The following is a 22930-nucleotide window of genomic DNA, read 5'->3' on the forward strand; positions in this document are numbered from 1 at the left end:
AAGAGTGCTTATTAGCCAAAAAACAAAACAAAACCCCACCAAAACAAGGACTTGTAATTAAATAGTATGTAGGGTCCCACTGCACAATGATCCAAAAGTCCGAGTCCAATGATCCAAAACTTACATGTACAAAATTAGGAAGCAATATACATTTTTCTTCAAAGATCATCTGTGGCTTCAATCTGATCCCAAAAAGATTAAGAATGACTGCAACAGTCATTTCTTCCTGAGCTATTTTGATCACCAGTAAAACCGAAGGGGTAAGACACATTTGAGTTATCTGTTCTTCTAACACTTTAGAGTAAGTGATACATGAAACAAGAAAACCAAACTTTTGACCTCAAGTTCAGACAGAGGGTGAAGCGTCCACATGATGGATAGGGCCCGTTTCACAATCCGTAGAAGTAGTAGTGGAGTAGGAGGGGAGAGCCCACATTAACAAACAGTTTGAAAGAGGATACCAACAGTCATAAACTGCAGCAATTCTATCTCGAAGAAGGACATGTTTACGCTCAGAGGAAGCATTTATAAAGGTAGCTTGTGTATAAGAACATAACACTTTGGGTGATTACAAGTTTCTCCTCTTTGGGTGAAACCTACATAAGGCTTTAGAGATGATCAACAATCACTCTCGCAGGTATTAGTCCAAATAACTGCTGCTGGCTTTTAATGTCCTTCAGTAAGAAACCATAAGTGAGTCCAAAGTCAGATTCTGCTGTTTGTTAAGTGTACAGCTGATTCAAACTTGACCCTCGTCTTGTATTATCTGGGTCATTACAAAAACATCTAGGGATCAGAGCGAATGTCTGGCGGAGGGGGAAGGTGTCAGACATTTTGAATTTGGCACAGTTTATCTTAAAGGTCCTCGAAAGTTCACGTGCAGAAGGTCTGGCAGTGTCTTTGGTAAACTTGAGTGTTGCCGTATTTCTGAAGGAGCTCTCGGGCCTGTTGTTGCATTTCCTGGGTCACACGGCCGGGGCACTGGGACCCGATGTGCAGCAGGACGAGGCAGCACTCTAGCACATCTGGGAAGGGCCACGTCTGAAAGATGACACGAAATGAAATAAGGAAGCATTTGCGGAAGAGCCACCACAGACACCTGCCCAGCAGGCACTTGTAACTCAGCGTCTCACCTGCTGCCACTTCTCAGGCACAGCTGGACCATGTCTCGCACAATGTCTTGTTCTCTACGGGGAGCGGGCACTCAAACCTGGGACGGCTGCGGGGACGCCCTTCTCCAACAGACACGACCTAACCTCCTTCTAAGCTCTATGCCAATTCATTTAAAAGGTCCTGTTTCTGTTGCTACTAAGGCCGCATCCAAGTACACCCACCCGTCTGAAAACTATCAAATACATGGCAGCAACTTTATTTTTATTTACCTCCCAATTACAGAATTTGTTACATTTTTCAAAATTGCTTGTGTTGTCAATAATTCTACTCACAAGACACTTTAGCTGATCAATGACAACGGGGCCTTAACATTTCGAACACACACAAACGCGTAAAGATTTCAGAAAATGAACAGAAGAGTAGATGACCTTCAAGAATTTGGTCTAGTTGCTGATAACACACAAAGTAATGTTTCACCAAATGAGTCTTATCATTTTGCTGTAGGTCTTACCTTGACACTCTCAGGAAACTTAGCTATTTTCTCATTCGCCTCCGTAAGCCTTCTGGTTAATTCAGGCAGAGAAACTGGCTCATTCTTCGCTTCTTTACTACTAGTAAATAATAATAATAAGTATAAGTGACTGTATCTTGCCTTGGGTAACTTTTAACTATTATCTATAAATAAAACTCCTTTGTCACCTGGGTCTTTATCTCCCCATCTTTAAGTACAAAGTTCAACAGAAGGCACTTGAATGTGAAATGACATGAAGCTTTCAAAATGCAGTGTTATTACCTATCATCTTCAAAATCCCCACTTCTTAGAAACAGAGTTCCAGTGAAAATATAGGACCCTGGGGATTCACCCCGCAGCCAAGAGCAGAGGGCCTGGGTGGCCCGGATTTATTTGGGGAATGGTCCGACAGAGCCGGGGCTCTTCCCCGGGGAGTGGACAGATGTGAGTTTTTCTGGGAAGAGTGTGTTGTTAACCTTCTCAGGTCCTGTGATCCAAAGGTTAAGAGCTGCTGGGAGAGAGAACTTTCCAGTGGTTTTCTTGTTCAAACCAAACTTAAAGCTGCTTAGGGTGTGGACGCTTATTGGAGAAGTAACTCAAAACTCTGACTCAAATTTCAGTGGGAGTATTTTTAGAGCAAGAAATGTATGGGCTTCAAAGCTTAAAATTTTGATTCTTTAAAGTTAGTAATAACAGCTGTAAGTTTATCGACTGTTCTAGTGACTATATTTTAGGCCCTGTGATGGGGGACATAAGGTAAAAGGCTCTCATCATAATAGCCAATCAGTAGCCATCAGGCACTGCAAACACCGTGGCAGAGTGCCTTGTGATAATGAAAGCTCTAGAGCGCCCGGGCACTGGCTCCTGTCATCCATTGGTCCCTGTTTCCGGGGGAAGTGGTTGGGGTTCTACAACATTCCAGCTACTTGGAATTCTCACCTGAGCGAGGTGTACTGTACACCACTCTTTGTGTATTTTTTGTGATAGTACAGAACAACTGAAAACTGGTGGTTTTCATTAATGATGCAATAATACAACTCATTTTACATGAGTGGGCTTTTTGGGAATCTACTTACTGCACAAAGGTAGGATTTTACTGTACTATCATTATTAATAACATTTGTGATTTTGTTTAACCCTCAAAACAAGCAAGGCAGGAGCGGGTACTCCACTTGCAGGTGAGGGAACTAAAGCTCAGAGACACTGAGTTTTGCCTGAGGTCACCGAGAGGCGAGGACCAGAACCCCCATTTGGCTCCAAAGCCTGTGCGTTTGTCATTGTATGAGTTGCTTCCATGTGTCCTGGCCAATCTCTTCATGCACGGACTTCCACCTGGTTGGTTCTGTGAGAACCCAGCAGGGTACTGTCATCCCATCTTGTGTGGACTCGGTACTCACCCTTGGCTCTGAGGACTAGAGAGGGACCGTTCTGCTTCTGGTTCGGGGTCATTTGTATCGGGACCGTTCGCTGTGGATTTACAGAGTTGACTCTTCTGGTGTTGTCGGATCATTTCTGCCAGGGTCTCCTGAACTTCGGCAACAGTTCTCCGTGAGTTCTGGAGGCTGGCGTGCGTTTCTGAAAAGAGCTCCTTGCAAGCGCCCAGCACCCGCTCGCTCTCTTCCGTGAGTCCCACGTCTGGTTCTGGAGGCCTGCTGGGCTCTGGCGGAGAAGCCGGGGGGCCACCTGCCTCAGGGCCGGCATCGCCCAGCGGCTGGTGGCGTTCAGTAGAGCTCGTCCTTCTGTGAGCCGCCCTCACCCAGACACTGGACTCGGGGCGAGGCCGGGAGAGAGACCACCAGAGTTCATACAGACGTCCATAAATAAAAAAGGCCTCCAGACTCTTGAACGCTGGCATGGCAGGAGACTGACGGTCACCCAGCTTGTCTCTGAGGTGGTCACAGCCTGGGAGAAGAAGAAAAGGACTTAGGGCTGTGCGTTTCTGTCCCTGCTGGAATCTGCCTTCCTACCTGCATGCTGGTTCCTTCCCCCCACAAGAGGCAGACTCCAAGGGAAGGGACTGCCGTGACCCATGGGACCACGTGCTGTCTGCCGGAAGCTGGCCAAAGCGAAGCACTTCCTGGCTTAGGACAATGTTCTCGTCACTACGGGCTACGAGTCAGTCAAAGCATGGCAGGAGAAGTATTCGATCTGTCCTCCCCGAGGCTCTGGGATCCTAGTGTGTTTGTGAAAAAACCCGCAGTGATTTATTTAGTTCAGTGACTGATCTGTGGCGCTCCTCCAGTCGTAGTGACTTGTGAGCACAGTGCTACTCTCTTGCTCTTACACTGTGTGTGGGAAAGTAAGTAGGAGGCAGTAAGGCAGGTAGGGCCAGGTAAAGGCAAACGGCGCAGCCATTCTGGCTGCCTCTTAGGTGCCTAGGGAAAGGAATTCAAACTTTCTGCTAAATGACACAACTGGCCAGTAAACCGGTGCCGTCTTCCCTTCGCTGGTGTGGGGTCCTTTACCCTCGGGAAGAAAGGCAGAGTGCACGTCCTGCATGACGGTGAAGTTCCCCGAGTCGTAGCTCCGGACCACGGCCCGGAGCAGTGCTTCCACAGCCTTGTCCCAGGAGGCCGTCTGCTGGCTCAGCACCGCCAAGGTCAGGTCGTGGCAGATGTGAAGCAGGAGCTGGAGGGAGAAGCCAGAGTCTCAGTTAGGCCGCCTCCCACAGGAAGCACCAGGACACCACCAGAAACCTTCCTGTTGGCTGCACGTGGACAGACGTGCGCACAGTCCACAGTTCAGAAAGGGCTCCTTCCACCATCCATTTTTGCTTCCCCATCTGCCACTTTCATGTCTGAGTGCAAAGCGGCACACTGAGTTCAAGTCTGCTCGTGTAAGAAACGCCTTGACATCTGCACTTAACTAAAACAAAAAATGAGCTTCTCGAACTAAAAGCTGTAATTTGAAACCACAACAAGAAGCAAACCTGGAGTATAACTTAAAAATTTTATCAATTTTAGTGAGGAATTTGACAAGTTTTCACAAATACACACTAGATCAATATATATGCTGTATTACAACCAAAATCAAGGCACAGGACATTTTCACCATTGTGAAACATTCCCATCTGCTCCCTTGTAGTCACAGCACCCTCTTCTCCCCAGCCCCTGGTCTGATTTTTGCCACTCTAATTTTGTCTTTTCTAGAATGCACAGAAATGGAACTGTAGAGAGTAGGTAGTCTTTTTGCCTTGGCTCTTTCACTTACAATGTTTTCAAGATTCACCGATACCTGTGCACCTGGAATTTGTTCCTTGTTATTGCTGCACAGTACAGTGGTCCACTGCACGGCTGTGCCACAGCCTGCACACCCACTCACCAGCTGGTGGACGTCTGGGTTGCTCCTAGTTTTTGGCTATTGTGAACTAAGCTGTAATAATGAACATCTGTGCACAAGTCTGTGTGCACCCCGATTTTGTTTCCTTTGGGATTGCCGGGCCATTGGGTACATGAATGTTTAACTTGATAAGAAACTGCCGAACTACTTTCCTAAGTGGTATACTGTTTGATGAAGTCTCATTCATCAATATAACGTTCCTTCGTTTTCAGAGAGAAAGTAGATAAATTGAGGTATATTCATAGGATGGGTAGAGCACTTATTATGAATCAATTCGATCTCTTTGCATCAACACGCATAGATTTTACAGACAACGGTCACCACAACCAGCCAGGCGCAAACTCACACACACCGTCTGACTCGGGCTGCCTCTGGTGTGTGGGCGAGGGGGATGGGACGGGGCAGTGCACTGGGCTGTACTTCTTTTACCAGAAAACAAAAGAAAATACAAAACCAACCCCCAAATACTACGAAGCAAAAGCGACAAAATATGAACATTTGTTAAGTCTAGTTGATGCGTACTGACGTTCTCTGCTTTTCTGTTTTTAGACTTCTTTTTCACTTTTAAGAGGGAATGCTGATTTAAATCTAACTCAAAGCTAAAGGGCTTTGGTTAGTCTAAAAGGGATTTTTCCAGGTTGCCTGGGCCTGCCTTAGTCTTTTCTGAAACGCACGCTGGCATTGGTCTTCTTTCCCTGTTATACTAGACATGGATTAAGGAATTCTTACAAGTGGTGACTGGTATCAAAAGCTCATGCCCATGGGTACCTGTTTGGAGGGAGCGTTATTTGTAGCAGACGGGTACTGGATACTCTGCAGCTGCTGCAGCGCGGCCTGATGCTGCTCTGGGGTGTCCAGGCCGAAGGCGCTCCTCCACACGGCAGTCACCCTCTCTGTGAAGGGCCCCTCGGTGTCTGTGGACCAGGCGTTGTAAGAAGAAGAGCTTTTGCTCTCTGATGGCTGCCTTTCCTCCTGGAGCTTAGAGAGTAGCTCAAGAAGGCAAAACACCAGTCTCTGACCCTGGAATCCAACAACAAAGGAGAGGACCCATCATGCAGGGAAAGTGCTCGATCACCTAGACGGTTTCCCTAAGTTTCTCACAGTGTGCCCCTTCACATCTGTAGCAGCCAAACCCCCTCAGGGGAGTCAAGCGCAAGGAGGAAAAGAGGTGCTCTAGCGGACGGTTTTTCCAGATACCTTTCGGAAGAATTCCTCTCCATACCCTTGGAGCCCAAATAGCTGTTTTTATAACATGGAACCCCAATGATAGCCCTACCCACTGCAACGCAAGCCACCACATACAGATCAACCAAGATTCGTGCTGGGATCTGGCTTCCCCTTGCCCGAACTTGAGGTCAAGGAATACAGAGAAGAGCCCCATGGGCAGAAGGCCCTGGAGCACACAGACTGTGTATCTCTGAGCTGGGGCAGTCGTTAGGGACCATGTCCAAGCAGGTTTAGCAGAGGGAGCTGGCCGGAAGAGAAGAGAAACACAGTGCAAGGCCTGGACAATTCTTTATTTTTGCTGGGTTTTCATTGGCCATGAGATTCCTTGTGTACCCCTATAAACTATTTTTTCAGTTAAGCTTGGGAAAGTCTCCATTCCATACCACCAAAATAGCCCTTATCAGAGCATTTAGCATAAACTTACACGTTCAGTTGGTTTGTTAAGGATGCCGTTTAGGAGAAAAATAAGAAATGGCTAAATGACCATCCTGGAAACTTTTTGTTGTGGATAAATTAAAATTTCTCCAGAAAACTGGCCATTTTGTAAGTAATATACCAAGTGACACTATCTTTGAGGGTGTGTTACTTTTGCTTCCTTTTTAATTTTGCAGTTCCCAGAAGGCTACTTCCTCACCTAGCATTTTTCTTGGGCTTGGAATATTCAGCTAGGAACTATTTTTAGGCTCCGTTACTCCATGAGGGAGAGAGGAACTGAAAAAAGTCCATGTTAGTTAGTATCTGACGAAGCAAAGTCATCTAACACGGACCAAATGTTTGTGCGTTTTGGAGACGAGGTGAGTGTGTTGCAGCTTCTAAAGTAATCTCAATCCTGATGTGTCAGATAGGCGGTGGAAGCTCCTCATTTTCCACCAAGTGGGAACAACACACTGAAATGAACGTTTTGATTTCACCACGCTTCAGGGCATACAGCTGAAGGGGGGCGCGGCAGGCAGAGCGCCGTGACCACTGTCAGAGGCCCGCCCCTCCCCTCTCCAGCGACGTGCCGGTGGCACCAGGGAGTGAACACACACTAGACTGCCGGCCCAGGGAGTGGCCGAGCTGGCTAGTGTGTTCATGGATGTTGTACACAAGCTGATAAGCAATGGGAATTCATGGGAGTGACCACATCATCTCCTACTCTGCATCCTGCAATGGACAAGCCACGGTACCTTAGTGGGACAGTATGTCCAGGACACCTGCCAAATGGTACCGCTTGTGCAACTGGGTTATTCATGGGGAGTCCGGGGAGAAAAGGATCTGGGGCCCTTCCTAAATATCAGGAGATGCACTAACAAACAGACTGACCTTCAGACTCTCGTGGAGCTGCAGGGCTTCCTGGGCTCGCACCCAGTTCCTGGTCAGAAGCAGCTCCTGGGCGCATCGGAGAGCCAGGGAAGCGGACAACTCATCCTCTCCCACGATCGAAGCCAACTCCGCGGCCGTTCTGAGTGATGCCGCATCCCCCTTTTTGGCCAAAACTTTGGCTGCATCGTAAGCAGAAGCGGCTCCTAAATAGCTACAATACAAAAGAAAACTCAAACAAAGTGTCATGAACAGATCCCCTGCTCCTCCCCCGAGGGTCAAATTATTTCTTTCTGTCGGCTTTTCCTCAACTCGTGTGCCTTCCTGTGGTCCCAGGCGTGCCTGCCTTCGACCAGAGAGCAGCGCAACAGAGAACGAGAGACGGCATGATGTGGGTTAGGCACATAAAGGAGTCCCAATGCTTGCTGAACTGGACCCAAGCAAACGAGTCACTCTCTCCCATTTTTCCTGATGGTAACAAGACATCCCTAGAGAAAGGTTTAATTTCTTACCGCTACTGGGGTTTCTTGAATAGTTATGGTGGTCGATCTCAATGAGTCTTACAAAATGGTTTAATACATATATGCTTTTTAATCTTCTAGTCACTCTACGTCCACCTCTAAGCTGATCCCTCTTATTCTCATCCTGCTCTTCTGTGCCATAGCTCTTCAGGGTCTGGGTGCACTCCCGTCTCTCTGAGGCTTACCATTTAGCTGCCACGGCATAATGGCCATCTTTTTCAAGGACGGCTCCCCAGCAGAGGTACAGGTCCTTCAGGACTGGGTCCTCTGGGCGCAGGCGGGCCTTGGCAACTGCAATGGCCTCTCTAGAGGCAAGAACACATAATCAGCAGACCTGAAAAGGCTCTTCTGTAAGGGGCTCCTAGGAGGGGCTGCAGGATAGGACAAGATGTCCCTTTCATGTTGTTCCAACTTCTTATAAAAAACTGTGTTCCTGCATACACGGGTAGCTAAAACCACATGCTGCGCTCAATTCTTCTCCCAGGTCGGCAGTTCTGTGGATTCCTGGGGGTCCCCAAGACCCTTTCAGAGGGTTGAGGTCAAAACTGTCTTAGCCCTGACTGGTGTGGCTCAGTGGGTTGGGTGTCATCCCGAAAAACAAAAGGTCACTAGTTTGATTCCTGGTCAGGGCACACGCCTGGGTTGCGGGCCAGGTCCCCAGTTGGGGATGTGTGGGAGGCAACTGATGGATGTTTCTCTTGCACATCGACGTTTCTCTCCCTCTTTCTCCTTCCCTTCCCCTCTCTCTACAAATAAATGAATAAAATATTTAAAAACTTTAGTAACAATGCTAAGGGATTATTTGCCTTTTCTCGCTGTGCTGACATTTGTACCGACTGTGCAAGTGCAGTGGTGGGTACCCACTGGCATCTGCGCAAGAACCAAGGCAGCAGCCCTTTGTAGCTTTAAAAAAGAAAGGTCAAGGTCCTTGATGAAGCAGTAAAAATGATTCATTTTACTAAACCCATCAAGCCCATGCCTTCTTTTTAAACATTAAAAAAAAATCCTCACTGAGGATATTTATTGATTTTAGAAAGAGGGGAAGAAGGGTAGAGAGAAGAAAGAAAACCATCCAAGTAAGAGAGAAACATTGATCAGCTGCCTCCTGTATGTGCCCTGACCAGGGATCGAACCCCCGACATTTTTGGTGCACGGGACGATGCTCCAACCAGCCGAGCCGCAAGGCCAGGGCAAGCCTGTGCCTTTTTGATATCCTGTGTGCCAAAGCGGGAAGGGCATTTTGTATTCTTCCCTGCGTTCCACAGTATGATGGCTGACTGTGGGAAAAACTCGTATGAAAGAATTGGAAGCTGGACTACCTGCTTTTTTTTCATGGAACTTCATCACTTCTTGAAAGAATCACTACTCAACGAAGGATAGCTATTCACTGTTGGACATTTAGCAGCGTTTTTCTCAAAAAATGAACTGAATAAGCCTGTCCCTTCACAGAGAACCAAAAAAGTATTGTTGCCAATGATAAAATTTGAGCTTTCAAGTGAAAATTAGAATTTTAAAAACTCGCACCTGCCACCGTGGGTTTGACAGCTTCTTAAAATTTAAAGATGTTTCTGATGAGATTGATGGTGATATTAAGGAATGTGATCTTTTTTTGATATTTTATAATGAAACAGGTTAACATTTGGAGGACTGTATAACTCGTGAACTAATATTTTCCAAATGACATAAAACTTCTGCGTTGCAGGTATTTTAGATTAAGGTGATATAGACAGAGCAACATTTAAGAAGTCTTTTGAGGCCTCAACTTCTAGCCCTGATGGAGTAACAGGGACCAGGCTAACCCTCCTGCTATGAAACAAAAAACTGGACAACACATGTAAGAAATGACTGTTTTCAGATGTTGGGCACCAGGCAGTGCAGGACTATCCTCTGGCGACAAGGGAGCCAACGACACGAGCACTGTCGTGGCTTCTCAAAGCCACTCACCTACGGGCCGCCCCCGCAGAGCCTCAGCGGTCTCACTGCATAGAGGAGAGAAGCAGCAATGGGAATTTGGGGGGAAGGATGAAGCTGTCCAGAGAAAGAGCTCCAGAACCCCTCTGTTTAGGGATGCCGTCTCTGCACATGTAGGAGACTCCTTAAGGCTGGATAAGGGACAGTCAGGGAATAATCCCCAGAGCTCACTCAGGGCTTGGGGACTTTCAAGTTTTTGCCAGCCCAGCACACAAGACACACAGGAAAGACACCAGAAGGCAGGAGGGCAAATTAACCCCCAAGTATGGATTCCTCTGAACCTGTCCTGAGAAAGCTTCCGAACGAGCCAGGAAAAGGTCAACAACGCTCTAAAGGAAGTCAGATGACAAGAGGATAAACAAGAGTGTTATCATGCCGTCATACCAAGTGGCTAAAATGGCTAAACATCAGTGAGGGAGAAAGTACTGAAAACAGAGAAAAAAGACATAGTTCCTATGTCGCAAAGATGAGGGAGGATGAAGAGAGCAAAGTGGGTCAAATACGTGGTAATGCACGAAACCAGACCACACAGTGTTGTGCGACTGACTATACAGACTGTACAGACGTTGTACTAGAAAGCTGTATAACTGAAATTTATATAACAGTATTAACCAACAAATCCACTGAAAAAAGAATAAACGCAGTCAAGTAAAAAAAATGGTGCAAACCAAGAGGAAACGACAGCTGCGAAGTGCTGAAAGACAAAAACTGCTGGTGGCATCTGTCGCCAGCAGAACTAGACGTTCTTCAGGTGAAGGAGGAGTCGAGAGCAGCCGGAAACTTGGGTGTACATCAGGGAATGAGAGGTGCTGGAAACAGGCGTGCGGGCAAATAGAAAAAGGTTTTAGAACGACTAAAAAGCTTCTCAACGGCAGAAAGCACAGCAGGGAGGGAGAAAACGGTGTGCACGAGAAGTGGCACGCCCCTCTCTGAAGGGAGGCTGCGCTACCTTTCCAGTTAAGAGGAGGAGGAGACTCTAAGACCGGGTGAAAAACAAGGTCCAACTGTACGCGGTGTACAGGGGACATTTTACCCCTCTTAATTGCTGGTACTTACATATAGAAAGTCTCGTGCCACATAACGATGTTTCAGTCAAGGACAGACCACATACATGATGGTGGTCGCATAAGATTGTAAAGGAGCTAAAAAAAATTCTTATTGCCTAGTGACACTGTAGCCAGAGCGCAATGCATTCCTCACATGTTTGAGGTGCCGCTGGGGTAAAGAAACCCGCGGCCCTGCCAGCTGCATGGAAGTACAGCACAGGCAGTTATGTACGGGACACAGGAGTTGACAGTGACAGTAAATGACTATGTTACTGGCTTAGGTATTGACTATGTGATACTTATTATTATCACTTTAAAGTGTGCTCTTTCTACTTAAAACAGTATGCCATGTTACACCTGCAGTCCCCGACATCTGGTGCTTACCTTGCACCATTTTTTCTTGTGCTTGATCTAATCTTGTGTTTTGTACAGTGATGTGCGATACAGGTTTGTAGCCTAGGAGCAACAGGTTGAACCCCACAGCCTAGTCGGTGTGTAGTAGGCCACACCATGTAGGTTTGTGTACATGCACTTGCGATGTTCCCACAATGATAAGCTTGCCTAATGACACATTTCTTAGAATATTCCCCTGTTGTTAAGCGGTACATGACTGCACTGTCGTGGAAGAATAGTAACTTGGACAGGAAGGATTATACCAGTCTCAGGAGAGTGGTTACCTCTAGAAAAGGGAAGAGGACAGAACCGGGTAAAGCAATTCAACTAAATCTGGAGCGTTATATTTAAAAAACCAAGAGTTGGGGCATATGGAGAACTCTCGGGGTAGCTGGGAAATTCTGTCTCTTCATATGTGCAGCTTAAAATAGGAGTTCCTCTTTTAACAATTCATTAAGCTCTCCATTTGTCTCACACTGTCTTCTCTGTTTGTGCTGAAGTAACACACACAGTAAAGATGTTTACTGCTGGGACCTGCCCTGCCTGGTTTCAGAAACTATAACCCCTCGTGGCTAAGGCTGAGTAAAAAGACCTTGTAACCATATGCTATTAAGGAGGCAAAGCTTATCTTCCTTGTAGGGGCACCGCCTCTGCCCCCTTTCACTTCACTTCACCCTGCTTGGCCCCAGGCAGATGCCTGGTTAGTGAATGATGGGTAAGATTCCTCAGGAGGGATGACCTAAGACAGGCATGGTCACAAAGGGATCCTCAAGGAAGGACTTGGGGGGGCTATAGAAAAAGGGGGTGATGGACCCTCGCCCCTCAGCTTCCACATGGCCCAAGTCCTCCTTCTGTCTGCAAGAAGTCTCCTAATCTCTTGGCTGCCTTACTTCCCCTACCCGATTTAAGCCTGAAACAATGCTGGAGGTGGGTGGGCCCTGTGCTGGAAAGGGCGGGTTCCTTGGGGCAATCAAGCCTAAGAAAGAATGTATAAAATCTGGTGAAACCTACTTTGTTAATACCCTCAATTTAAATGATAAGGGTCCAAGCATGAAATGTTTGTTCCCCAAAGTTTTATGGCCCTTTAGCCATCTGACTCTGACTCAGAATAAGCCCTCAGAGTTCTTTGAATGTTATCTATTGTTTGATCATTACTGCCTGATAGTGACTGATGAGCTTTACACATACGCCCTGTATTCCTATGCAAATTAAATCCAATGAAAGCCCATTGAGGAACAGGCTGTTGGCCCTTCTCCTTTGAGAGACTGGCTACCTTTCCTCCCCAAGCGGAACATATCTTGGTAGACTTATTCTCACCTGTGGCTGACGGGGGTGGGATGGGGTGGGGGCTGCTCCTAAAGCTTCCCCCCTCCCGTTTACAAAAGTAAGCTTTAAATAAAAAAAAAAAAAAGATGCGGCACATATTGATTACAGTTAACATTTGGTAAGCAGAGGTGGTGGGTGCACTGTTTGCTAAGCTAGCACACCTGTGCTTCCGTATGTTTCACAGGTTTACCGACCACAAGGTTTTACATTAGACCTGTTAAGGAGATTCATCTCACATTATGGTCACATTATGTCGGCTCGGCTTTTGCAGGGGTTCACAGACCTGTAGAAATGGTTTGACTTGAGCAGCTCCACGGCTTCGTACACCTTGTGGATAGACAGCAGGTGAGAGGCAGCCTTGACATGCTGATCCTGGAAACACAACTGTTTGGCAAAAGCTTCCACAGCCCACAGCCACACATGGTAGCCAGCTTTGAATAAAAAAGAAAAGGAAAATGGTGGTCAAATAAGAGCAGGTTTAAGGGAAAAAAAACCATGCATATGTGCACTTGGGTTGAAAACACCTTTTTAATTACTGTATTAAGCGGAAAATTTAGATACCTCAACTGCCATTACAGATCATTTGCTTCACCTACCCTTCCCCATGCCAACATTTTGAAACATAAATTCTTTTATTATGCCACACACACAAAACTCAAAAGGGATAAAAAGTGTGGACGTCAGGAGAGGGGCTGCCCGTGTGGGGTGTGTGGACACTGGCTGAAGTGGCGCAGGAGGGAAGCCACCCGGGTGCTGGCGACGCTGTTTCTCGGGAAGGCTCCTGGCTACACGGGTGTGTGCAGCTTGTGAGTTTCTACTGTGTGGATGTAACCGGCGTCTCACTGATGGACACAGAAGTTGTTGCGATCTTTGCTATCACAAATAATGCTGCAACAGTAGTCTATAAGTATGTCACTTTCCACGTGTGAACGCAGTTAAATCCCTACAATTGGAATGGCTGAGCCAAGGCAGATGTGCATTTTAATATGTTAGACATGGCCAAATCACCCTTCGAGACATCGTCCGCCACTGGTGGGCATATGCTGGAGATGACAGGGCTTTTGTTGAAAAGAACATACCGACTGGTGCCATGGCCACAAGGCTGTCTGTCAGCTCCCCTCTTTCTGCCGCAGTCTGGAGAACACCTTTCAGGTCTCCTTTCCAAAGCATGAGCTGGTGAAATAACTCAGGGTGGCCGTTTTCCAGGTGACCCTTCCCTGTTTAGAGGAGAGAGAATGTTTGGGAGGTGCTTCAGAAACACCTGTCTATACTAACTTCTGCAAAAAGGCAGGATGAAAGAGAGGGCCAGACTCCTATAATATGTAGCCACTCACTGCTGGGCAAGTTGCTTCCCAGAGTGTCCATAATGGGGCCTGAAGCCCACACAGTCACTTTCACTCGGTCACTCAGCGTGGACGCTGTATGGTTAGGGTCCTGTGACAGACACAAAGGATCTGGGAGTATCAGACTGGGGAGCTCAAAACCTAGTTAGTGGATGTGCACAACTAACCATCGCAAGGCCACTGGATGGCAGCCATAAAGGACGTACGTACAGAGCTTTGGGGAGTGGGGACAGCTGCAATAGTGACAACAACAGAAATAAAGGAACGCAGCAGGGAAGCGTAAAGACGGAGGGGCTGGGTCGCCGGGACTTGCCTCACCTTCAGCCTCCATCATCCTGTACAGGGCAGCCCTGTCTGTGAACAGCCCCAGGTGGACTCTTTCCTCCAGATCGGCAGACACACCCTCATTTAGTTCTGCTAGTTTGAAAAGACAGAGTAATCAGATGAATGATTGCACAGGTTACTGTCTTCTAATTACTTCCCAAGGCTCCGCCCAGAACTGCAACTTCAGACCCCGAGAGGGAGTCCTGTGCCTTTGCTTGCTCTAACAGAGACCCCTGCTGGCTGTGAAGGCAGCGGAATGGGAAAATATTCCGTTTGTCAAGCTTAGCTTGGGCCAGCCCACTGAGACAATTTAGTTTATAGTTTGCTCAAGGAAAGATATTTTTAGGGAATAAAAAAAGGAATGTAAAAAGTTAACCCCAAATTTAACATGTATTTACATGCAGTAAAATCCCAAACAAAAAACAAAAACCTAACAAGAAGTGTCCTTAATGTTCACTAAGATCTACCACAAAGGGATTCAAACTCATTCTCTGTTTAAAAACGTCTACTGCGTAATTTTCCAATAAGGGACACAATGTAAAACTGTGTGGTTAACTGTAAGTTATAAAAACTCATCACAAAGTTCCGAAACGAGGGCTGTGTATGTGAGGGCGTGGAACATCTCTGGGGGAGGGCAGGAAACCGCCGGTGGTGTGGTCTCGGGGGAGAAATGGGAGAGCGGGCGTTAGGGGCAGGAGGGGGTTTTACTTTCTCTTCATACTGTTTGCATTTCATTTCATCACACATATCCCTTTCAACATCAATTAAAAATTAAAAAAATATAATTGCTCCAGTATCAAAATAACAGGCATTAGACGAGAGTTTTGAAAAATCAAAACAAAAAAAAAACCTTCTGTACATTAAAACTTCATTAATTTTTCTTAAAGAAACTGCCATATTATGGTATGTTTCTGGTAAGCAAGTAATTTTGTTTCTCCATGAAGATCCTGTTGAGTCTCGTTGAGACAGTGAGCCCTCGTGCCAACCCCAGTGCGCACATGGCTGCTAGAGCTCGGCCTGCAACAGCAGCTGCGCAGCGTTAGATACCCAAGGCTTGGGGGCGGGGCGGGGTGCTGCCGCAGGTCAGGAGGGGGAGTCGAGCGTGGGACGTGGGGAAGGGAAGGCTGGAAAAGAACGGAGGAATACACGCAAGTCTGGATATCTGTTTGCACGCTCCTTCGACAAATAAACAAGCACCTCTTGTGTACTGGTTCCCAGAAGACTACAGATGGGCCAAGGAAGTGTCTTTTTGTACCTTGGGAGTATTTTGCAGTTGCTAACACCAAACAGTCCTGATGGAGCTCCTCCTTGGACCTGTGGTCCAGGCTCGTACTCAGTGGCAGTATGAGACGGGCTTTCCGCTTCTTGACCAAGGCTTCTGAAAAGTAACAGACGTACAGACTGTCTGAAGACAGGGGATCAGAAACACGCCCAGTGTGTGACTGTGGCCTGCTGGAGGGTTTTGGCGCACAGGAAGTCTCTAGTGCTGGCTGTAAAGAAGCTTCCAAATTCAATCAGCTCGAGGCGGTGTTAACGACACACACACACACACACACACACACACACACACACACGACCCTGCGAACACTGGTGAAGTAGCACCAACAACCTCAGACACCACTTCATCAAATACTAAACAATGTTTATAAAACATGACGCACAATGGAGATATAATCAAAACACAAATTTTAACCCTTAAAAAATCCCCACACACTTTTGAGTTTGAGTTGCACGTAACATTTGAAGATGCTTTAGTAAAGTACTTTCATCATTAGATACCAACCTGGCCTGTCTTTAGGTGGCTCCTTTTTCAGTAAAGTGACTTTATTATTCATGATGACTCTTGGCTTTTCTAAGCCTAAGGAAACTGCAGGGCAGATAACTGGTTCTCTAGAAACTGCATAACAGAGGGGAAAAAAGAGAAAGTTTGGATAAGAACAATGTAGAATCTAATTCTTTTTAAAAATTAAAAACCACACCAGGCTTAATGGTACAATTTTATCTATTATCCAAAATATGAGATAAAGTGCTTTGGAAGAAAGCATGGGTGGCCTCTCCTTCCCACCTCACGAACTGTGTCTCAGGATTCTGTAAAAGTTTATGGTGTATAACTTTGACTAACTGACCTAAGGAAAAGTGATAAGCTTCTAGCCTCCACAACTTTACACCAGAGGCCCAGGAGCTCCCAAACGTTGCTCAGGAGACAAAGGACTTTTAACATATTTAGATGACAAAGTACTGACTGAACGTTTAATTACACAAACAAGGAACACACACACAAAGATTGAGGGTGTGGGATACAGAGTCACAATCCTAACCACACCACAACCATGAACTTCAAAACAAAACAAAACAAGCTGTGATCTACAAGGTAATGGATGTTTTTTTATGGAGCCATTTTGTGATAAAAAGGTATTTTGATGAACCTAAAAAAATGAATACATCAAGCTTTTAGCTTTTTATTTATCCAAACCATAGGCCCAACAGCCCTGCCTTGGAGTGGAGGGGTCTGGGATGGCTCTGTGCCATGCATTTTGGCCACTTTAATTCTGTCTCATCAACATATGGTTTTAGAATTAAACATGAGTCACTGCTTCCATTTATACTGTTTGCTATTTAGTCATTCATTTCAAAGGTAACAGGCACTAGAGCTCTAAGGTAAATATATAAAAGAATTGAAGTGCTGAAATTTTATCCATTGGCATTTTTTCCCTTCAAATGAGTAGACTGCTTTATTAGAAGTTAGTGATGGAGTACTGAAAAAGAGTTTCTAAAATTTTAAATTATTTTTTTTTATTTTATTAATTTTTAGAAAGAGGGAAGAAAGGGGAGGGGGCAGGGGGAGACACACACACACACACACACACACACACACCCCAGTTCATTGTTCCACTCACTCCTGTATGAGCCTTAACTGGGGATCAGACCACAGCCTTGGCTGACCAGGACCAACTGAGCTACCAGCCAGTGAAAAACAGTTTTGTGAGAAACCTGAGAACTATCACTATAGCTTAACAACTGTAGCTTAACAGACTGAAAGAACTGAATTGTAATTAGTAAACCTTTCCAGGAGAAAAGAACAGGTATAAAGCTAAGTGGGCAGGTGAAAACCTGCCAACTCCCGGAGTGGCAGTAGCTTCCGGGCTGGACATTTGTCGGGGACAGCGGTTTCGTCCCGTAAACGGGGGTGATGATGTCAAAGTGTTCACGTTTTCCCACGGAAGTTTCTGTGCAAACAGTCCCCAGCTCTGCTCTGTCCCACAGGCTGACCCTGCCCAAAACTGGTCAGAAGTTCCCCTACAGAACTCCACTATTTCTATCCCAACCATCCACTAAATCCCTTTTAATACCTTAAAGGTATTTAGAGGCTTAAAGGAGCCCTTGGAAAAAACCTGATGTAGTTTCCAAGGGCACTAAAAATGCCCCTTAAGTTAAGGAGTTGGGGAACCAGGTGGGTCAGAGGCAGAAGCTTCGCACTGTTACATAAGGACCTGTGTTTACTGGTCACGACTGTCCAGCCCTGGAGAGCTAGTGACACGGCACGTACCCACAGCGTTGGCGGCGGCAGAGGGGACACCGCAGGGTAGCTCCGGCTCCGGGGCTTCCTCCTCACCCTCCTGGTCGGACACGCTGCCGTTCTCCACGGGCCCGCCGCTCCCCCGCAGGCCCTCCTCTTCATTCCCGTCGTACAGGCCCGGCTTCACGGGCACTCGCGCAGTGGGCCTCTTCTTCTTTTTGGGCTTTGGTTTGGGCTGAGAGAGCCTCTTCTTCTCCAGTTCAATACTCTTCTTGCCTGTGGGAATCGCAATGAAAGGAAAGAAAAAAAAAGGACAGACTTACATACATATTCTTGGTTCAAACCACACTCTGGGAGACAACCCCCAAACCCTCCTTTCTCTCTTTGGAGGGCAGTCTTACCCTTTCCCTTCCTTCACAGTTTTTACTTACGTTATCAGGATGTTACCCGAACAAAGCCAAACCTTTTGGGGATTTTATTAAATCATAAATACCAGACCCAATTACCCCTGAATACCTGAGTGTGGGCCCTACAAATGGATATTCTCCTCCATCATCACAGCACAACCATTCACATCAGGAAATCGACACTGACACATTACGACTGTCTACTCCACACGCTTCATTCAAGTCTCATCAGCTTTAACCAAGAAAGTCTCACAGCCATAGGAATCACAGGCAGCACCTGCTCATGATGTCTCCCTGGCTTCCTTCCGCTCAGGACAAGCCCAGTTTTCCTTTAATTTCTTTTCTTTTTTTTATTGATATAATGTATTTTCATTTTAATTGTTGTTCAAGCAGTTTTCTGTCTTCTACTCCTGCCCCAGCCCAGCCCCCCAACCCTCCCCACCTCCCTCCCATTTCCACTCCCCCCTAGTTTTTGTCCATGTGTCTGTTATACTTGTTCCTATAAACCCTTCTCCTTCCCCCCTGAAATTCCCTCCCCTCCCCCTTCTCCCCTCTGGTCACTTAAATAACAAAACAAACAAACAAGCAAAATATAACCAAAGACAGTAGAATAGAGAACAGGCTGACAGTGTCCTTCAATTTCTTGCCTTGAAACTTCTGAGGCCTGCCCTGTGTTTTCATGAGCAGATTAAGGACTTGCATGACTGACCGTCTTCCTTGCTCGACCCTGGTCAGCGCAGTTACTGAGGAAGGGAGGGTGGGAAGTGGGCAAGTACTCATGGGCTCCGAGTTCTGACTGACCTTGAGGAGGCCGGGAGTGTTCTTGCATGGAAACGAGCCATTTGTGCACACAGAAGTCATCTGCCCCCGAGTAGATGCAGTCTGGATCCACGGGGGACCACGCCACGCAGAGCAGGCGCCCTCGATGTCCTCGGAAGTTGCACAGAGGCTCTCCCCGGAGCGTGTCCCACACCTGAAACCAAAGCCACAGACGGTTCACGGTTATTCTGTTGTCCTGTGGGATAAGTGAAAAAAATCTAAAAAAGAAAAAAATCTGTGCACATTTCTTTCCTCTTGCGGTTTGTAATTTTTTCTTGGGAGTTCAATTCCAGAGAGTGCTATTTCCGTGGGGGTGGCTTTGAGTGAGCTTCTAACGGTGGCCTGTGGATTTCGGTGTCCTGAAGTAGTGCTTCGTTATTTATGAAGAGGATTCTGACTCAGCCCGCCCCTGCACATGTGGTGTGTGCTGAGGGCTCTAACTTCTCATTGGTGATTCTTCTGTCTCCTGGTAAAGCCTGGGCAGCTGACAGGTGCCCCTGCTGTTCCCTGGATCACACCAGTCCTCATTTGGCAGAGGGCAGTGCTCCCTGGCTCTCAGCTTTGCGCGGACGGCTCAGCTACAACTCAACGCTGGGAGAGACACCTGCCGTAGGTGTCTGCCCTCCAGGTCCTGAGGTCTCTTCTGGTCGGATACTCAATACTCCCACTTCACAGTTCTGGTGCAGCAGCTCATCTTTATTTTTTAGGGCTTGGAGGTTTCTGACTCACTAACTTCTGATTAAAAACCGTTTTATGATTTATTAGCCACCATTTCTGTGTTTGAACAGCCACAAGTACTTTTCACGTCAATTTATAAGTCTGTCAGGTTGACAGCAAGTCAGAATGAAATCTTAAAAAAATGTATTAGAATATAGCTAGTTTTTATTAATACTTTCTTTTTCATCTAAGTAAATAAAAACAAAAACCACCCAATCTTCGCCTGTCAAGGGCCCGGGTATGTGGGACAAAAGTGAAATGCCTCTTGTCACTCAGAAAATCCCTTTCTGCAGGAGGTGGCAGTAAGGGAAGGAACACAGACACAGATACGTTGGGGAGAGGAGGGCGGGCTTGGTCAGCACACTCTGCGGAGGGTGGACCCCCGGCCGCAGGGCCGCAGTGGTACCTGAGCGGTTCCGTCGTAGGAGGCAGACACCAGCCTCCCGTCATGATGCGGACTCCAGGCCAGACTGGTGATCTTGGCTGTGTGCCCGGAGAGGGTCCGGAAGGGCTCTGTGATAGTCACTGGGGATTCTGGGTTACTCTCTGAAAGACGAGGGGGAGCGAGGATAAGCTAACCCACCACAGAGACTGTGAGCTGGCTGCAGTCAGACGTGTGGACGGGATGTGGGGCATGTGTGGAAATACTCCAACACTAAGGGAAGAGGGTCCAAGCTGGAACAGTGTTTTTGGAGGGCCACTAGGCAATCAGCACTCTTTAAAAAACCTAGAGAAAACATGCAGCAAACTGATAACACTGGTTATTACTGAGGGATGAGATTATGGGAGGAACTTTACTTTCTTTTTTTTTAAAACCATTCTTGGAATTCTTATTCATATATTTATTTAATTTTACTTATTTTTAGAGAGGGGGAAGGGAGGGAGAAAGAGGGGGAAAGAAAAATCGATGTGCAAGAGATACATCAATCTGTTGCTCTTGCACGCCCCCCCCCCCCCCCCCCCCCCCCCACTGGGGACCTGGCCTGCAACCCAGGCATGTGCCCTGACTGGGAATTGAACCAGCGACCTTTCGGGTCACAGGCCAGCACTCAATCCATTGAGCCAGACCAGCCAAGGTGGAACTTTACTTTCTCAGTTACCATTTCTGTCATAGTTGAAATTTTTCTTATTTTCAATAAGATGAATATATTACTTTTGAAAACAGAAAAAAGTAAGAGTAAGAATAACATTTATTTTAGTGGCCAAAAGAAAGTCACAAGCTACAGAGGTCAGAGTGGAAAGCAGCTAAAGGCATGACAGCACACCAGACAGGGAAGAAACCGAAGTTACCTATGACCGCCTTCAGGTCGTGCACATAAATGACGGCGTTGTTGGACCCAGAGGCCACCAGACAGCTCAGCTCGGGCTGGCTGCCGTGGTCGTGATGCCAGCAGATGGCATTCACGAGCTTGTGGTGCTGCTGGATGGTGCAGATCAGCTTCAGGTTGGGAACCTGGAATACTTCTATTGATCTACGATAGGAAAGACACCAAGACAAGAAAGACGGATAATCAATTTACAGCCACTGCAAACAGGTATCCCCCTCATCCCATCAGTCAAGGAAAGGTGAAAGGTGAAAAGGCATAGGATAACCCTATCTATCACTACAAAGGTCAGTCTCTTACAAAGAACCAGTTACAAAAGGTTGTCTCTCAAACAAAAATTTTCAGCTTTAAAAAATCCCCCAACTCTCTGGGACGTTGTGTTTATCAGGCTCTTGTAATAAACAGTACTAGGGAGAAGCTAAGAGAAGAATGAATGAACCAACGGCTGAATGAGGACTATGTCACCGTGAACGATGTGGGGAGGGCACAGGGAGGCCTCGAGCGAGGACTTGTGCCTGGACTCACTTAAGGAAACGAAGGGAGATGTAGGCAGTTCACAGTAGGAGGTGATGGTGAAGCATAAATAGCCACACACAGAGTAGGCAAATGCTCTCTTTGGAATGAAAACATCCAACTTATTTTATAATTCTCAAAGACGCAGAGAGCTCCTGGATCATTCACAGACATCAAGGATAAATCAGAGTATCAACTACAGCTGGGCTTCCCCAGCTAAAATTATACATGGCATTAACTGGCTTGTGACCGAATATATGTACAGTTACAAAGTCCTTTTTTTAAAGAAACACACACATACCCATCTTCGTTGCCAAGAGCCATGATTTTGCCATCTGCTTTCCAACTGATCTCTGTGTGGACAGGCAACTTGTACTAGAAAGCAAAATAAACCCATCTTGACTGAAAACATTGTTCTCTCCATGTATCTTACAAATCAATAATGGCAGCACTGGAAATAAATCCCTAGAGTTTAAAAATGTTCGAATTATACAACAGCCACTCTTGTAAATAATCTGCATAATTAACCAAAAAATAATGTTCTAATTATAATTTCCTAACTGGAACATAAAGAGGCCAGTAAATACTAAATGTCTACAGTGTCTGACTTCGTGAAATGAACTATGTTAGCATGATTTTTGTCCCACAATGAAGAATGAAACATTTTGCTGGCGTTGACAACATTGGGGTCATGGTCTCCTTAGTAAAAACCATACACAATGCCCTTTCTTCTTCCCATCCTATTTGTTTCTTTTCCTTTTTCCCGAACTCTCTGTGTTGGTGTTCCCCAAGGCTGCCTGGGGCCTCCTCTTGTCTCTTTAGATCACCTTGAACATGCCCACAGCTGCTTCAACCACCGTTCATGTAAAGGGATGCTAAACTTCTGTTTCTAGCCCAAACTCCCTGCACGAGCTTCTGATCACATCCTCAACTGCCACAAAGCTCAAAGCTCATTAGGAACAGGAATTTGGTCTCTTTTATTCATTGCTGAATGTTAGTGTTCAGACAATATTTAAGACAATGGAGGACCCTGGCTGGTGTGGTTCAGTGGATTAAGCGCTGGCCTGTGAACCATAAAGTTACTGGTTCAATTCCTGGTCAGGGAACACGCCTGGGTTGCAGGCCAGGTCTCCATTTGGGGGTGTCGAGAGGTAACCGATGGAGAATTCTCTCCCTTTTTTAACTGATCGATGTTTCCTTCCCTCTCTTTCTCCCT

The 22930-nt window shown here is 46.5% G+C and overlaps 1 protein-coding gene across 2 annotated transcripts in view; it reads right to left on the bottom strand.

Moving 5' to 3' along the window:
• Positions 1-31: 31 nt before the first annotated feature.
• Positions 32-22930, bottom strand: part of GEMIN5 (gem nuclear organelle associated protein 5) — a 37777-nt gene continuing 14878 nt past the window's right edge. Inside the window, exons 12-28 of one of the 2 annotated variants that reach the window (XM_028528432.2) lie at positions 22016-22089; positions 21167-21348; positions 20283-20422; positions 19142-19313; positions 17964-18209; positions 16200-16313; positions 15672-15794; positions 14411-14506; positions 13829-13966; positions 13033-13180; positions 8199-8318; positions 7496-7706; positions 5732-5983; positions 4090-4252; positions 3022-3526; positions 1625-1721; positions 32-1041 (exon numbers count right to left, since the gene is read on the bottom strand). In XM_028528432.2, coding sequence (XP_028384233.1) covers positions 874-1041; positions 1625-1721; positions 3022-3526; positions 4090-4252; positions 5732-5983; positions 7496-7706; positions 8199-8318; positions 13033-13180; positions 13829-13966; positions 14411-14506; positions 15672-15794; positions 16200-16313; positions 17964-18209; positions 19142-19313; positions 20283-20422; positions 21167-21348; positions 22016-22089 — 2949 coding nt within the window. In that variant the 3' untranslated portion in view covers positions 32-873. Of the gene's footprint in view, positions 1042-1624; positions 1722-3021; positions 3527-4089; positions 4253-5731; positions 5984-7495; positions 7707-8198; positions 8319-13032; positions 13181-13828; positions 13967-14410; positions 14510-15671; positions 15795-16199; positions 16314-17963; positions 18210-19141; positions 19314-20282; positions 20423-21166; positions 21349-22015; positions 22090-22930 lie in introns of both variants that reach the window. The other variant, XM_028528431.2, reaches the window with a different exon arrangement.

This window comes from Phyllostomus discolor, chromosome 13, assembly GCF_004126475.2.
Source record: "Phyllostomus discolor isolate MPI-MPIP mPhyDis1 chromosome 13, mPhyDis1.pri.v3, whole genome shotgun sequence".
Lineage (NCBI taxonomy): Eukaryota > Metazoa > Chordata > Mammalia > Chiroptera > Phyllostomidae > Phyllostomus > Phyllostomus discolor.